The sequence below is a fragment of the Dromiciops gliroides genome, chromosome 1, assembly GCF_019393635.1.
Source record: "Dromiciops gliroides isolate mDroGli1 chromosome 1, mDroGli1.pri, whole genome shotgun sequence".
NCBI lineage: Eukaryota > Metazoa > Chordata > Mammalia > Microbiotheria > Microbiotheriidae > Dromiciops > Dromiciops gliroides.
This window is the reverse complement of record NC_057861.1, coordinates 521,821,555-521,839,899: the sequence shown is the minus strand read 5'-3', so window position 1 is coordinate 521,839,899 and position 18,345 is coordinate 521,821,555. Positions and strand designations below refer to the sequence as shown.

The window sequence follows — 18,345 nt, the reverse complement described above, 5'->3', positions numbered from 1 at the left end:
GGAAGAGAAAGTTTAATTATATTCAATCAATTTCAAATTACTTGATATTAAATGTTAACATTCAATAACTAATTACATTAATTATAATTAATAATTAGTAATATTAGATATTAAATTAATATAAAAGGCCGTTTCCAAATCATTTGTCTGATAAAAATCTATTAGCTCTATGAAATACAGACCTACCTATCTGTATTTATCAAGCTTTCCTACACCTTTAATACCCTTTACATCTTAACTACCTTTTTTTGCTCCCTAAACCACTAGATTACCAACATAAATATCTACCTGTGGCAAATACACACAAACACACACACACACACACACACACACACACACACACACTCTCTCTCTCTCTCTCTCTCTCTCTCTCTCTCTCTCTCTCTCTCTCTCTCTCTCACATATTATAAAAGGGAAAAAAGAAAAGAGAAGCAAAAATACTTTAATTTTAGACCAACCATTCAATTTCCTTTATTCCTTTAAAGGACAGGTACTACTTTATGGTTACATTAAATATAAAAGTCTTTATACCTAGCAGCAACTTATTTAAGCTTACCATGTCAGAAATGTAGATAATATCACCTTCTTCAAAGTACAATTCATCAGGCTAAAAAATAAAAAGAGAAAGGAGTTTGATTCTGTGTAATTATCTATGACTTAGTAAAGAATAATAATTTAGAATACCTAAAATTTGGTTTTCGCACATGGAAAAATCAGCACAGAAATCACATTATGGATTATGAATGTCAGGTACAGATAAAAGAAGCTGGGCCATGCCTCATGGTGGATTTTATGCACCTATTTATCATTATTAATAATAACTGGAACTGGGCAGCTAGGTGGCATAGTAGATAAAGCACTGACCCTGGATTCAGGAGGACCTGAGTTCAAATCTGACCTCAAACACTTGACACTTCCTAGCTGTGTGACCCTGGGCAAGTCACTTAATCCTCATTTCCATAATAATAATAATAATAATCACTTATATATCACTTTAGAGTTTGAAAAGCACCTTACAAATATTGCCTCATTTTATCCTCATAAAAAATGTTTCATTCCTTTTGTAGTCTTTCACAGAAGTCATCTGTATTTAAAATGAGACATGAGATGTAAAATTTATAGAAAGCAAAATAAAATATTTTAATATATAATCAATATAGCATTAATTTCTAAATATGAGTTATGAATGCCACTCTTGTGAGTAAGTTTTGTTGTTCAGGTATTTTAGTCATGTCCAACTCTTTTTGACCCCACTTAGGGTTTTCTTTACAAAGATACTGGAGTGGTTTGCCACTTCCTTCTCTATTTCATTTTACAGATGAGGAAATCGAGGCAAACAGCATTAAGTGACTTGCCGAGGGTCACATAGCTAGCAAATGTCTCAGCCAGATTTGAACTCAGGAAGATGAGTCTTCCTGATTCCAAGCCTAGTGCTCTACCCACTGTATCACCTAGTTGCCCAAGTAAATTTTAGGTTTATATTTTATAGATCCTGTAGGAATTATGGAAAAGAACACTGAGTCTGGAGTCATAGATTCTCTGAATCCTGTCTCTCCTAATAACTTTTGGACTAGGTTCTCTGATGCTTTCATTTTCCTAATTTATAAAACAGGGAGGATATTATTTCTATTACCTACTTCTCAGGGGTTTTGTGAGGAAAGCACAAGGCAAATCTTAAAATACTACACACACACACACACACACACACACGTTCTAATGTCTTTGGGACGCCGTGTGTGTGATATTAATAGAATTTTCATTTTTATCATGTTTTCTGGGGTTTTTTAATATTTTTTTTCTTTTCAAGGGAGAGAATGGAAGTAGAACATGAAAAAAATAAGGAATACTCTCTCAAAAATTTTTTTTTATGGTTAAATGAGTTTCCTACTGCCCTAGATGGGTTCCACAATACAATTAAATTTTTCGGTCTCTCTTTTTTGGAGTGTCAGGGGAAAGCACCAATTTTCTATACTTCTGACCACATACATTTCTTATAGTGACTTTTAAGCTGCAGGAAGCTGCATCAGGCTCACCAATTTTAGGTGGCCTCTCTCCTCCAACAGTCTGACCTAATTTCATAATCTTAAAAGTCAAGTTTGCTAACGGCCTCACATTCACAAGACTACCTCCCAACCAGATGGCCTATCTTTGTTAGGGTGAATTTTCCATGTTATCACTGGATGAAAGATTTTTTTCCCCCTACAGTATAACTGTAGATAGATAATATTTACTGAATAAAGTTGGAGGTAAAAGAACTTTAGACGGGATGGGAAGGGGACATAGAAGAAAAGTATTTCCTGTGTTTGTTAATTCATTTGGTTCTCCCTTATTAAATGCTGGGAGATTTATGTAAGATTTTACTCCTCATTTTGTATCTAGATAGGATTCTTTGTATTAAAGAGTACGTTTATAATTTTTTTTAAGTTTTGATTTGCTAATGAATTCTGACAGACAATGGAAAGAAGGAGGGTAATTTACTCGAAGAATGAGTCATCAGGAATAACATGGGGAACTGGACAAAGCTGGTAACCTGAACCAGGATAACCATCCACTGAGCTCAGTGACAGCAGTTACCTCGGCTCAGGAGCCAAGTCAGAACACCCTACCGAGAAGTCATTTAATGTTTGTTGAATAAAGCTGAATGATCTGTCAGAGATACAAAGTTAAAAAACTCTAAGGGTCTTAGAGGTGGCCTTGGCCAATGGTCTCATTTTTTATTGTGTCAGTTTGCTTTGCTTAATTGTGCTTTGTAAAAAGAGATGGTTCCACAGGGAGGAAGAGAAAGGAGGAGCTTGGTTGGAAAATAACAGCAAGGTGGTTTTTTTTTAAAAAAGCATTAATAAAATATTTTTAAAGGAGGGTAGATGTCAAGAATGTAGGCCTGGGTCTTCAGATGTATGTCAGTCAATAAACTTTTATTAAGCATGTATGTGCCAGGCACTGATGAGTGCTAAGAATACAAAAGATGGCAGAAGAGAGTCCCTGTCCTTGAGGAGCTCACAGTCTAATAGGGAAATTATACAGGGGAATATAAGAACAGTAGAACAAGACACAAAATTAATGACATTTTAATCTAGAACACTGGGCAGCTAGGTGGCATGGTGGATGGTGTGCTGGACCTGGAGTCAGGAAGACTAATTTTACTGAGTTCGAATCTGGCCTCAGATACTTAACTAGATATGTGACTCTGGGCAAGTCACTTAACCCTGTTTGCTTCAGTTTCCTCATCTGTAAAATGAGCTAGAGAAGGAAATAGCAATATCTTTGCTAAGAAAACCCCAAGTGGGGGTCATGAAGAATCAGATACAATTGAAACAACCTAACAATAACAATCATCAAGAACACATATGCTGATCCGGCCTCAGACACTTAACACTTACTAGCTGTGTGACCCTGGGCAAGTCACTTACCCCAACTGCCTGACTTAAAAAAAAAACAAAAAACAAAACACATACGCTGTAGAAGTAATATGAAGTTATTAAAAAAAAAACAAGGGTTTAATTTCCAAAAAATAACCCCAAACAAAGCACCCAGCCATTAATAGTAAGGTTACCTATAGGAGAGGCCTTCTATTAACAATGATATTTATGGGGGCAGCTAGGTGGCATAGTGGATAGAGCACTGGCCCTGGATTCAGGAGGACCTGAGTTCAAATATGACCTCAGACACTTGACATGTACTAGCTGTGTGACCCTGGGCAAGTCACTTAACCCTAACTGCCCCGCCCCCCCCCAAAAAAGATATTTATGGAATACTGAACATAACACACAACAGAACCAGACATGGTAAAGATAAATTCATCAATCAGACAAGAAGTTGGAGTAGTACAAATTCTTAGGTGTGGTGGAAAAATCTGGACTTGGAGACAGAAGACCTGAATTAAAATCCCATTTTTAGCACTTACTTTGTGACCCTGGACAAGTCACTTAACCTCCCTCTGAGCCTCACTTTCTGCATCTGTAAAAAAGGATGACAATGTGTGTGTGTGTGTGTGTGTGTGTGTGTGTGTGTGTGCGCGCGCGCGTGCGCGCAAATCTAACTCACAGGGTTGCTGCAATAAAAGAGCCTCAAAATCCATAAAGCACTTTAGAAATTAGTTATTAAGGTCCCTTTAGACTATAAGACTCTATATTATGGTACCAGTACCATCCTTTAAACTGGAAACAGGAAGTTACTGGGCAACCCAACAGAGACTCTTATGCTTGAAACAGAAAAAAAAAAAGGGGGGGGGGAAATGTATCTGCTACTGGCCTTTGAAGGAAAAGACAAAAAAAAAGCAACAATGGAGAAAGGTTTCAGAGTAATAGTACTGACTACCAAGGTACCTGGTCAATAAGAAAATTAGATCTAGGTATGAACTAAGGACACAAAATATCAATATCCAGATGTAATAAATATATTTTACAGCCTTAGGCAAACCCAGAAACAGAGAAATGATTGGGTCGAGTGCTCAAGGCTACTACAGGGCACAGGTATTAGAAATAGCTACAGGAACAGCTAGGTGGCACAGTGGATAAAGCAGCAGCCCTGGATTCAGGAGGACCTGAGCTCAAATCCGACCTCAGACACTTGACACTTACTAGCTGTGTGACCCTGGGCAAGTCACTGAACCCTCATTGCCCCACAAAAAAAAAAAAACACACACAAAAAAAGAAATAGCTACAAAGTCAGGATAGGGTGAATGCCCAGGGTAGAGATCTCTGGGAATCACATAACAAAGGATGCTCCTTCTTCCACCTAGTGTCTTCCAATCTAAGATAAGTAAGTCTAGGTGGCTGGTTCAAGAAGTTCTGAGGTCCTATCATATGAAATCTACCTTTGGCAGATGTCTAGAAGCTTCATCTAAACTCTAGCCTTAAGAAACTTTGTACATGAGAAACCTTGGGGACAAGAATTAAAAAGAACAGGCAAGTGAACAAGAGGAAGCAAGAAAAATCAAGGCCCAGCTCCATTTACATTGGGGACCAGGTCTAGCCAGTCCTTTTTGAGCCCTCAAGTGCAGAAAGGGTTGGAGATCAATCACCTTCGTGTATAGCCCAGGTGGAGATGGTGGCCACTCAGCCTGCTATTTGATTTAATACTATGTTCATTCTCATCATTGCAAATTCAAAAGTAATCCACAGGTATGTTTGTATAATGCCTTTTAAACTACCACAATTGCAACATCTTTCTTATTAAACAACTAGTTCTGAATGTAACGATTGGAATGACGCCACCTGCTGGATACTTACTGTAGAAGAGTTCTGCCCATGAAGCAAAGGTCTTTGAGGGCAAGACCAGGCTTCAGGAAGTGACGCGGACTAGTGGGAGGAGGAAGGAAGAGACTGGCGCTCAGGCTCGTTCTTCTTTCCTCTGGACTCTGGCGGAGAAGGGAGCTAGAAATGCGCTCTCCCTTTAATAGATAGGAATCTAGGCCTTTCTCTCTCTCTTTACCAAATTCTTATTCTCCTTAATAAATGCTTAAAAGTCTAACTCTTGCTAAAGCTTATAATTTATTGGCGACCACTCATTAGATATTTTAGACAGTTTAGCTAGAATTTTAGCCCTTAACAGATGGCTGACCACGAAGAGGAAAGCTGAACCTCACTTCTGATCTTCTGGTTGGGTAAGAAATTTCCCCTACCCTTTAAACTGCTAAGTACTGGCGTACTGGCGTACTGGCGTACTGGCTGTGTTTTCCCTTTAAATTTTTTCGAATGGATCTTTTAAACTCCCTAATTACCCTATTTTTGATTTTAGTCTGTTTAACCAGACAAATGGGAGATAAGATCATGTTAATGCTTTGTTTTTGTGGATTTTCTATTTTTCTTTTTATTTTTGTTAAAAGAGCCAGCAACTTATTCACACAAGGAAATATCTCTCCCTCTCCCAACCATGCTTTTTCAGAGAAACCTGAAGAGATTCCTGCAGCTTTTCCCAGTTCTAACACTAATTGTTGCTCTAATTTTGCATGCCTGGAGGCAATGACCCACCCTCTAGAAGCTTTTAATCCCCTAGCACCTGGAGGCAAAGTGGGGGAAGAGGAATCCAGGCCTGAGTTCAAAATCAAGTCTGATTCAAATTGCTCTGGTCCCTCCCCTCCTCTCCAGACCCCACCCTCTACTCCTCCCATGGCCAAGCCCATTGCTTCCCCTGCCTGGGAAGTCCAGAGATCTGATGCACATGCTCAACTTTCTCTAACTACATTTGCAGCTTCAGACTCAGCCCTTTCCCAGCCTGGCTGTGCTTCTGAGGCAACCTTAGAAAACCCTTTAAATTCCAGATATGCTCGATTTGTTCATAATTTTGCTAACCTGCTTTTGTCTTTAATTAGTAATCTTATAAAGCATTTGTATGGTGAAAAGCCCGACAGACAATATAGAGGGGTTAAAGAAGAAAAACTTAAGCTGAATAAGAATGACAATCAACATAGTTCAAGACTCTGCTTCTTTTGCCATGGAAGGGTATATATTTTACAGAAATGTAGAAGTAAGCAGCAAGGTATTGATATGAGTATTGGGGATTTTAGATATTGGAATCAAGAGTGTTCTGAATTCACTAAGATTATTAACAGTATCAGTTCAGAGGTTACATAGGATTTCTATGCTATTACATATACATTTTGAAATTAATGGTATGGGTTTATTTTCATAGAGATTTTCATGCTTTTGAGGTTGTGTTTTATACTTAGTTTTTAAAACAAGGAGAATATTTGTAAAAGTTTTTTATAGTCATGTGATCAAGTTTATATTTTATAATACTCTTATTAAGTTCATATTCATTTATATTTCCTTAGTTTGAATTTCATTGTCTTTTATTGTTCCATGTGTATTTTCTTCTATTCATTTATCTATCTAATTTTGAAACATTGCAAGATGGTTTTGTTTTTATTATACAATGTTAATTCTAGGAGTATTGTGCTCCCATATTCTGAGTTGTTTGTTTTTGTTATTTTTTCTCAACTGATTATTTGATCAAACTCTTTGAAGCATTTCCCTGGCAAATTGGTTGCCATGGCAAGTGTAAAGAAGTATTATTTTTGATAAGCATATTCAAAAAAAAAAAAAAGAGGGGAACATTTGTAAAAGTTTTCTTTTTTCAAAAAAAAAAAGTTTTCTTTGAGATTCTGTTGTGCTTTAACTTGTATTTAAATATGTTCTGATTTTTCAAAAAAGTAATTGTATGCTAAGTAAAAAAAAGGTATTATTTGAAATTGTTGCATAATTATATATTATATTCTGAGTCAAGATGTATTCACATTTTTTGCAATCATTTATTATCCTCAATTTTTAAATCCATATGAGACTTGGATTATGGGAACTTATCATTTAAGACATTAATTGCCTTTATTCTGAGTTATCAGATGCCAGTTGGCCAAGATGCCATCCAATCACAAGAGGAATACATGCAAAGAGCAGACATTGAACTGTTACATGAGGGGAGACATGCACGAAGTTAAGGTATGGCCGAGGGAACGGCTTTTGACAAATGTTGAGGTTGGATTCTCTTGGTTTAATATTTATTTTATTTTTCCCCACAATATTGTACAGATGGCTGGAAGTATTCATCCCACCCATCTCACTTCTACACCTGGCTTCTATGCTCCCTCCTATATGCCTGATGCCATGGACATCTCAATCCCATGCATCTGATTAAGTCTGACTCAGTTTCTTCCAATATGTTCGGTGGCACGGACATATATTCCATCCACCTATTTTAAGCCTGGCATACTGTATGGGCAGTACATATTGCTCAAGTGTGGGAATGCTCATATCCCATCATTTCTCTGTTCTTTTATGGTAACCCCCATAATTATCTCAGATGTCATGATAAATACAGTGTTGAATTTGGCCTTGACACCTGTTACCAATTATATTAGATTTTAAAATTTCTCATAATGGCATGAGGATAATTAGGCAGATGATGCAAAAAGTGATAAAACAAAGAAAAATTATTTTTATTAATTAATATTGCAGCAATTGTCTTCTCAATTACCCTCCATGAGGGGGGACTATAGTAAGATTATAATTTTAAAGAATGTTTCAATTTTTGTTTTATTATATGTTTCATGTGTAACAACTAAGATTCTGAATTCCCTTAGACATGTTTTTGAGAACTTTCATTGTTTGATTTGATTATTGACAAAGCTATTTTAAAGTTGTGTTAAGCTCAATTTTGTAGGAAATTTCCTGGCTGATTACCAGCATCCATACCTCAACCCCTGAAAAGACTTCCATTCCACGACTACACCTAGAGGACATCTGAGAAAAGACTTTCAGAGACTTTAAATGAACAGTTTTGATTTGTTTTTGTTGTTTTTTTTTCTCTTTCTGTTATAATATACACCATCTGTAACATGTATTCTCTGCAGAGGCCCTCCCTTTGCAAGACCAATGTCAAAGCGTCGGTTCATGAGGACAAAAAAAAAAAAAATCGCCCCTCTGGACAAAACTTTCCTCTCTTCCTTTTCTATATTGTTGTTCACATATTATTAGTTAGCAATAGTTATTATATTGTTTTTACTGTTCCGTCAAGGAAACATTTTGTTTCTTGAGGAACAACAGGGGGGACTGTAACGATTGGAATGACGCCACCTGCTGGATACTTACTGTAGAAGAGTTCTGCCCATGAAGCAAAGGTCTTTGAGGGCAAGACCAGGCTTCAGGAAGTGACGCGGACTAGTGGGAGGAGGAAGGAAGAGACTGGCGCTCAGGCTCGTTCTTCTTTCCTCTGGACTCTGGCGGAGAAGGGAGCTAGAAATGCGCTCTCCCTTTAATAGATAGGAATCTAGGCCTTTCTCTCTCTCTTTACCAAATTCTTATTCTCCTTAATAAATGCTTAAAAGTCTAACTCTTGCTAAAGCTTATAATTTATTGGCGACCACTCATTAGATATTTTAGACAGTTTAGCTAGAATTTTAGCCCTTAACATGAATCACCACCAGCTTATTAAATATTGATGCAACTAATAAACTGGAGAAACTTCTTTTCACACAAGTTGTTCCCCCCGCCTCTCTCTCTCATCTATCTCTCATGTCTGTCTGTCTGTCTGTCTCTCTCTCACACACACACACACACACACACACACACACACCCCTCTAAGCCTGTAGGCTTAAACACAACAATGACTGAATATATTGAGTGAAAAATAATAAAATATTTATTTGCAATTGTTCAAATATGAGAAAAATCAGAGTTGCATCTAACCATTGCAACATCCTTGAACAGTATCTATAGTCTCTGTGAGAGAAGTTATTGAAGTTGATGGTCTACATTTTTATAACTATTTTCTTGTTTACCATTTTAAACACCTGTATATTTCTCTGTAATTACTAATAAAAAAAGCACTTCAGAAAACTTAGAAGGGCTCTGTGCTATTTTCATAGCCATCTAGGTCAAGTTGAAATTGGAAACTTCCATCCCAGGATGAGAGGACCACCGAGGAAAAGCTGGCTAAAATGATACTGACAAGAAGCCAGAGAACTAATGCTAGGAGACTCATAGGTAAAAGAAAGAAGGGCTCCCAGATGGAATAACAAATGTCTTCAGGGCTTTGAGATCCAACAGGAAGTGACACCATACTCCTTGGAAAAAAAGATGCTTTATGATTTCACAGGAATATAACTAGCCCAAATAATAATAATAAATCATTTGCAAAAGTACTATAAATGTTATATAAAAATTAAAGTCTGGTTATTTTCTATTATACAAATATAATAATTTTAACATCATTAAAATTCCTAATGTGATCAATATCATCTCTCACTTGTGAGAAGTGCCTTAATTTGGAAAATGCCATTAAATAAGATTATCATGGCATTTTGTTTCTTTATTTTAATGTGTCAGTTCAAAGCACTGGAGATGTGTTACTTCGTTTAGAAATAATTCATCTTGGGCAGTCATGATGCTGTCCATTTTAGCTGAAAAAAAATTTTTTTTAAGTCATCCTATATTCCAGGCAAAGCCATTGGGCAACTTATTCCCACCTTTAATGAAATAGCTCCCAAGATACACTTTTGCTCTCTATAAAATTTCTTTTCAAGGACCAGTTATTCCCTGGACAAATTAGGAAGATGATCTCTCACAGGCCCTGAGCAAACCAGATGTTTCAGACTGTCATTAACACAAGCAATAATTTAGATGATTTCATTGCTTTGACAATCAAAATAGCTTCAAGGTGTAAAGTTTGCATTTTCTATTAAGAAAACCCTCCCCATGTGGTTAAGAAGCATTTTTCAATAATTTATTTAAAAATGTCTAACTTCATATTTGTGGGTCAAAATGGAGAAAAATATCATCACAATAAGGCAAAATTGTCTCCAATTCTGTTTTGTTCTTTGGTTCTCCACATCCTTCTTTTCTTCTGTTCATTATGAACCACCAGAAAAAAAAGGGTCAGAAGACATATGACCTTAGTGATTACCTGACTATATCATGCACAACTCCAGAGTACTGCTCAAAGAATAAGGGTTTTCTCAAACCAGTCCTACAGACAGTTTTTCTTAAAAGAAAAAAAAATTAACTGAAAAGTAGGCACACTAAGTTTTAGTTTTTCAGTTTGCTCACTGCAAGTCACCTCCATGGATCAGAATAACACCAGAAGTACAGATCTCTACAAAATGGTCTAGCACACGAGACTGCAAACTAGTACTTACTCCCAAGGAAGGAAAAAAAACATAAAGGTCCCCCTCTATATATGAAGATATTTATAGCAACGCTTTGTGGTAGCAAGAAACTGAAAATAAAGTGGATGTTGATTTTGAGTCAGTCAATGAGCATTTATTTATCAAGTACTCATTATGTGCTGGTCACTGTTTTAAGTGCTGGGGATATGAAGAAAGGACAGAGTCATAGATTCTGAGTTGAAATTAATCTGACAGAACATGTAGCTCAACTTCCTCACTCTACAGTAATTGCAGAATGACTGAATAAATTGTAACCTATGAACATAATAGGATATTATTGTTTGAAGAGATAAGACAAATGGGAAGAATTCAGAAAAATTTGGCAAGATTTGGATGAATTGATGCAGAAGTCCAATGACCATAACAATGGAAGAAAACACTAAAAGACATCAGAATTAGATCAATGCACTGACCAGGAGTGAAGGTAAAAAATACTTCCCTCCAAATGGTAGAGCAGTTGTTGACTGTAGGTATGGAATGGGGAATTTGCTGGAACACAGATTCAGAGCTAGATGGAGGACCTTTTAGGATGTCCAGTGCAACCCTCTCATTTTTTTTTTTAACTTCAGTTTGTCTTGCTTAAGTATATTTCTTGGTAACAAGTGAGAATTCTATCAAGGCAGGCCAGAGAGTGTTACTGAGATATGATACCCATATTTTTAAAAGCATGGATTTAGGCAAGGGTTTTCTAAAGTAAGAAAAGTAGAATAAAAGGGCACAATATTAATGCTATTTTTCTTTAGATTACATTTATCAGAGATGAAACATGAAAGTATTTTTTAAAAACCTACTAAAAGGGAAAAATTTCCTCATTCTTTTATTTACTCAGAAGATAATACCCTCCCCTCAAGACCCATCCTAATTCTGCCCATTCTTCAAGGCTGAGATTAAGTCTCAACTCTTTCACAAAGCCTTTAAATGCCACTCCAGCTCCTACTTTTCTTCTCTCCCCTCTAAATTAATAGCACTTATTATCTGCACACCACCCATTTGACTATCATATGAAAATATTCATGTTGATACCTGTAACATTTTGTTCACTGTTACTTTATCTTCATGTGTTTATGTAACAATACAAAAACCAAAAAGTTGTTGGGGAGTTTTTGTGGGACAATGAAGGTTAAGTGACTTGCCCAGGGTCACACAGCTAGTAAGTGTCAAGTGTCTGAGGCCACATTTTAACTCAGGCCCTCCTGAATCCAGGGCTGGTGCTTTATCCACTGCACCACCTAGCAGCCCCTGCAAGTTGTTATACTATGTGATAAGGTTTCCTGTGTATTATCTTGCCATGCTTTTTTTTCTCCTTCCTCTTGTATCTTGCACATAGCGAGCACTCAAAAAATATTTTACTTGATTCATTGATTGATATGGTTAGTTTATGGGGTTCTTGTTTTAAGCTAAAACTAAATGGTTATATGGTAAAATATACAAAGTTATATTGTCCCACATTTTACTAATGAGAAAGCTCTAAAAATGAGTATTTCAAATATCCTTCAATAAATGAATCAACAAGCATTTAAGTACCTAGTATGGGCCAGACACTATGCTAAGTACTGGGAATACAAAGGCAAAAGAGACTCAGTTCATACCCTCAAAGACCTTACATTCTAATAGGAGACCAAACACAAACACACAAACACACACACACATCCATATAGATTTTTTTCAAGCTATGGGCTAACATAATTGAATATTTCACAATTCAAACATTCATTTCAGTAATAGGTTAACATAACTTTCTTTTTTACTCTACTACAGGCTCAGGATGGCTCTCAACCTGGTAGAATCAGCTTTTCAGTTGTAGATCAAGAGATAATCCCTTCGGAATTTGCAATTTCTGTGTCAATCATTGTCCATCCATTATTGTCCTCACTAGGTGGAGGGGTATAGAGACCTCAGTCAGGTCAAGAATCTTGCCCCTGAACACTGTGTCTAGGGGACTTAACATGAAGAACTTTACCTGGGGCAATATCATAACTCCTTTCTTCTCTCCCATCCCCTCAATCTTTTCAACAGATAGTGAATCAGTCAGTCAACTAAGATTTATTAAGATCAAATGAGATAATATTTATAAAGGGTTTAGTGAGTATAGTGCCTGGCACATAGTAAGCACTGTATAAATGTAAGCTATTATTATAATTTAGCACATACTATGTGCCAGACCCTGTGATAAGAAAGCTTTTACTGTCTCATTTAATCAAGTGATGAGAGAACTATATTGCATAATAGAAGGGGAGCCAATAGAAAAAAGTGATGAACTATTAAAGAAACATTTATACTTTTATTCAAGTATGTCATGGGTACAAACTGTGATGTGTAAATCACATGTTCATGAATCTTAGAGGGACAGAAAGAAGCAATTATTCTAAATAATTTTTTAAACTTCTTTTCATTTGGAACTTTCTTCCAGAGAATTAAAAGTGCCTTAAAAATATTTCAGTTTTCAGATCCCTAATGGTCTGTTATAGACACTGAAACTTAGGTATATTATAGATCATATGCCTGAATATATAGTGATCCAATTTCTAATCTAGTGCTCAACTCCAAATTCTTCCTTAAACCTTTTCAATGAAAGTATTTATCAGATAAACTGCTAGCTTAAAAACAAAACAACTTATATTCATTATCTATCTCCAAATCACAGAATCATAAAGCTGAAAGGAACCATGCTTTGTCACCCATGTGAGCTCGGCCAAGTTACTCAACCTCTATGGGCTCCAATTTCCTCATCTGTTAAAAATTAGTTGGGCCAGTTGGGATAGATGACCTCAGTTCTAAATCTATGATGATCCTATGATCCTTTGAGGCCATCTAGTCCAACCTCTTTATTTTACAGAAGAGGAAACTAAAGTCCAAAAAAGGTTAAAAGTGATTGGCCCAAGCTCACATAGGCGATAGTGACAAAGTCGGGATTCAGACTCATCTCGAGTTGATTTGAAATCAGCCCTCTTTCCCTGACAGCTGTTAAATTAATCTTCCTAAAGCAGAGAAGTGGTCATGCTACCCTTCTCTTCAATAAACTCCAGTGGCTCCCTACCACCTTCAGAACAAAATGTAAAATCCTTGTTTTGGTATTCAAAGTCTTTCACAAGGGGGAAGGCTAGGTGGTGCAGTGGATAAAGCACTGGACTTGGATTCAGGAGGACCTGAGTTCAAATCCAGCCTCAGACCCTTGACACTTACTAGCTATGTGACCCTGGGCAAGTCACTTAAATCCTCATTGCCCTGCAAACAAAAAAAAACAAAACAAAAACAAAGTCTTTCACAAGGAGGCTGTGGTCCACCTTTCCAGACTTCTCCCACCTTCTCCTCTGCTCCTCTCTATGGTGTGACTCAGTCACTCTGGCCTCCTAGATGCTCTTCTCACCAGGCACAATTCTGGTCATTTTCATGGCTGCCCCTACTCCCTCTACCTGTCTGGAATTCTCTCCCCGCCCCCCCCCCCATCTCTGTCTCCTGGCTTCCTTCAAGTCCCAGCTAAAATCCCATCTTCTACTAGAAATCTTTCCTGATCTCCCTGAATGCTAGTGACTCCCCTCTGTTGATTATCTCCAATTTATTCTGTATGAAGCTTCCTTGAACCTAATTATTTTCATGTTGTCTCCATCAGGTTATGACCTCCTTTTAAAGCAAGTCCTTTATCTTTCTTCATATCCCCAGTGCTTAGCACAATACTTGGCACATAGTAGGCACTAAATTAATGCTTACTGACTGAAATCATATTTTTTGATGTTATTCATGAGTTGCTATGGTTTGAATAACTTGAAAAAAATGATCTGGTGGCCAACCTTCTGATGACTGATGTTAGTCTGATCCTGGGAGTACAGAGACCAAATAATATTTCATACTTCTATACTTCCTTGCTTGGGGGGCCCTGCCAGAGTCTATTGTCCATTGACCTTGAGGACTCCAGGTCACTTCCTTATCACAATGAAGCATAAACATAGGATATTTATGGGGGTGTGTGTATGTATATATATACAGTCAATCAAGAAGCACCTTATTAGGGGCAGCTAGGTGGTGCAGTGGATAAAGCACTGGCCTTGGATTCAGGAGGACCCGAGTTCAAATCCGGCTCAGACACTTGACACTTACTAGCTGTGTGACCCTGGGCAAGTCACTTAACCCCAATTGCCTCATCAAAAAAAAAAAAAAAGGAAAAAAAAGAAGCATATTATTTACTATGTGATCAGTGCTGTAATAAGCACTAAGAATTCAAAGAAAAAGGGAAAATAATGTCTGCTCCTAAGGAGCTTATGTTTCTTATATTTTAATGGAGGACACAGCATAGACAAGCACACCTGGTTTTATTGTGCTTCACAGATACTGCTTTGCTTTGTTTTTGGTTGTTTTTTTTACAAATAGGTTTGTGGCAATGCTGTGTTAAACAAGTCTATCTGTGCCATTTTCCAACAGCATGTGCTCACACCGCATCTCTATGTCACACTTTGGTAATTATCACAGTATTTCTAACTTTTTCATCATTATTTTATCTATTATGGTGATCTGTGATCAGTGCAATTATTCTGAGGTGCCATGAACCATGCAAGACTCTGAATGTAATTGAAGCATATGTGTTCTCATTACTCCATCAACAAGCTGTTTCCCCTTCTCCTTCCCTCTCCACAGGTCTCTCTATACCCTGAGACACAACAATACTGAAGAATATTACATAAACTTAGGCAATAAAACAGCTGCAGGGTTTGAGAAGACTGACTCCAGTTTTGAAAGAAGTTCTACTGGGGGTAAAATGCTATCAAAGAACATCACATGCTACAGAGAAATCTTTCTAAAAGGATGAGTCAATCAATGTGGCAAACTTCATTGTTTTCTTATTTTAAGAAATTGTTACAGCCACCCTAACCTTCAACAACTACCACCCTGATCAGTCAGCAGCCATCAACATTGAGGCCAGACCTTGCACCAGCAAAAAAGATCATGACACACTGAAGGCTCAGATGGTGGTTGGCATTTTTTAGCAATAAAGTATTTTTAAATTAAGGAATGTATATTTTTAAAAACATAATATTATTGCACACAATAGACTGCAGTATAGTGTAAACATAACTTTTCTTTGTGCTGGGAAAACAAATAAATTCATGTGACTTGCTTTATTGTGGTGGACTGGAACCAATCCTGAAATATCTGAGGTATGCATACCTGTACACATATAAGTATATAAGACACATATAAAATAGAAACTAGGTATCCTCAGAGAAAGCCTAGCAGCTGAAGGTGGCTCAAGCTACCTATATGCAAGGTGTGCCCATAAAATGAGGAAACTGACATTGTTGTACCAACATTTATATCTGAAAGAGTCATTCATTAAGATATATAACTCATAGGGACTAACAGTGAAATCAACTCAACCTAAATGGATTTCAGAGCTTCAAAGTCACTTCCTCTGATTCAATTCAGTTCAATTAAACATTCACTACAAGATTATTTACCAATCAGCTCTGCCTGCAGCCAGAATCTCAGGGCTAGAATAAAGGGTGACTCTGAAATTAGTACATGGCACAATCTAATGTGGTCTTCTGGTGGAGGGCACTCCCCCAAACACACACACACACACACACACACACACACACACACACACACACTCTGAAAGGGAAGATAAACTCTTTTCCTAATTCTATACTACTTACCTTAACTGAATTCTCATCTTAAAAGAAACCTTGAACTTTCCCCAACCAACCCCTGACATAAATGACTGGGACAGACCAGTGTCTAATAGGCAAGTCATTATACGTACACTCAGAGAGGAGCAACATGAGACAATACATAGTTATAGAAGGAAGAACATGCACTGAACAAGCCTCGAGAAGTTAATCTTGATCATCTAAAGTTGGTTTAGATGTACGTGTGGAAGTGTGAAGAGTAAAAAAGCTGGCAACTGTGGGTAGGCTTCAGTTCAATATCAACTCCCTCCTTAATCTCCTCATTCTGTAAAAGCTTGGTAAACAGGACTAGATTGGGATGAGGTAGCAGTCGGCTTTCTTCTAAAGAGATCAATTAGAGTACACTCCAAAGACCAGAAATACGTCTTTCTTCTCTGCCCTAGTTTCTCTACACTGGTTTATCCAGTTTAACAAGGTCTGTATAGGAAGCTGTTAGTGGGTGAGAAGAAATAACCAGGTCGTACTTTACCGGGTCCATCCTGTCCTCTACTCTTTAAAACCGAAGACAGGAAATGGTGACCCAAAGGACCAAATGCAATGAGTCAAACCTGATGTAGCTTACTTATTTATCAAGGTTAGGTCATCTTTATTGTAACCTCTTAAGCTTAGATGGGTAGAGACTTGGGGGACCAGGATGATCAGGTGATGATGATCTCATCAATGGCAACACCAATATCCAATCCAGTTCCAAATTCTTTCCTCTGTTGCTACCTTACCTGCCGGGGCAGCTAGGGGTCACAGTGGATAGAGTACTGCCCCTGAAGTTGGGAGGACCTGAGTTCAAATCCCACCTCAAACACTTACTAGTTGTGTAACCCTGGGCAATTGCCTTAAACATTTGGGGCATCTCCAGTCATCCTGATTAGACAGACAGACAGATAATCTTGCCACTGGACCCAGATGGCTCTGAAGGGGACAGTGAGGTTGGTGACTTTGCACAGTCCTTCCTCATTTAAATCCAATTCACTACAAATCCTCTTCGAGAATGAAGGACAAATAACAAAAACAATACTACCTTATTTCCCAAACCATGAGCTGATTATAACACTTGTGAGATAACTTTTCTTGCCCCCACCCCCAGGGGATTGACTGTTCAGTTATGCAAAGGAATTGAGACCAAGTTATAATCCTATGAGGGAAGTACTGGGATACTTCATACCATGCATATTCCATGCTAGATTTGGGCTTAGAGATCCTCCAAAGATGAAGACACCAAATGAACATTTATTTTTGCAGGACTTCCTATTAGTAATACTTCAGATAGGATGATAGATTATGAAAAGATGGAGGCAAATTTATAGAAAGGAAGGAAGGAAGGAAAAATGAAAGAAAGAAAGAAGGGAGGGAGGGAGGAAGGAAACAACCACAAAAACAAAGAACATTTGTTAAATAGTATTCTGTAACAAGGCAGCATTCCAAGACTGAGGAGAATAAAAGTAACATGAAACCTGAGGGAGTGTCAGGAATCATCTAAGGATGATCTCTAAGAGTTGTTTGTGCTTTCAATCAATCAATCAATCTATAAACATTTATTAAGCACCTTTTGTGATCCTTATCCTCAAGTAATTTTATCATCTATTTAGGGAGATAAAATGCACACAGGAAAAATGCATTAATAATAACAGGCATTAAATGATTGGTGCTAATAAGTTCCAAGGATCAATTTTAGCCAGAGTGGCCACAATAGACTTCAAGAATGAGGTGGGATTAGCTCTGGGACTTCAAAGTTGGTAGGATTTGGATAGGTGGGAGGTAGGCATTCCAGCAGGGGAGACTCACTTGACCAAAGCTTCAAAAGCCAGAAAGGCTAAGCATATTTCATGAGACAGTTAAACAGTGTAGATGGAAAGGAAAGTCCTTGTAGAAGTGGGAAAATAAAAGAGAAGACCAAGAAAAGATCAGTAGAGAGGTGGAGAGATAAATGAACAGAGCTAGATAAATGAATAAATAGATTAACAGGTAGAGAGACATAGATATAGACAAATTACATACATATATATG

At 37.4% G+C, this 18,345-nt stretch overlaps 1 protein-coding gene across 2 annotated transcripts in view; it reads right to left on the bottom strand.

Annotated features, from left to right (window-relative positions):
* OSTF1 (osteoclast stimulating factor 1) overlaps positions 1 to 18,345 on the bottom strand; it is an 83,952-nt gene that overhangs the window by 12,697 nt on the left and 52,910 nt on the right. For both annotated transcript variants that reach the window (XM_043975984.1, XM_043975983.1), the window contains exon 3: positions 557 to 607. In XM_043975984.1, coding sequence (XP_043831919.1) covers positions 557 to 607 — 51 coding nt within the window. The remainder of the gene's footprint in view (positions 1 to 556; positions 608 to 18,345) is intronic.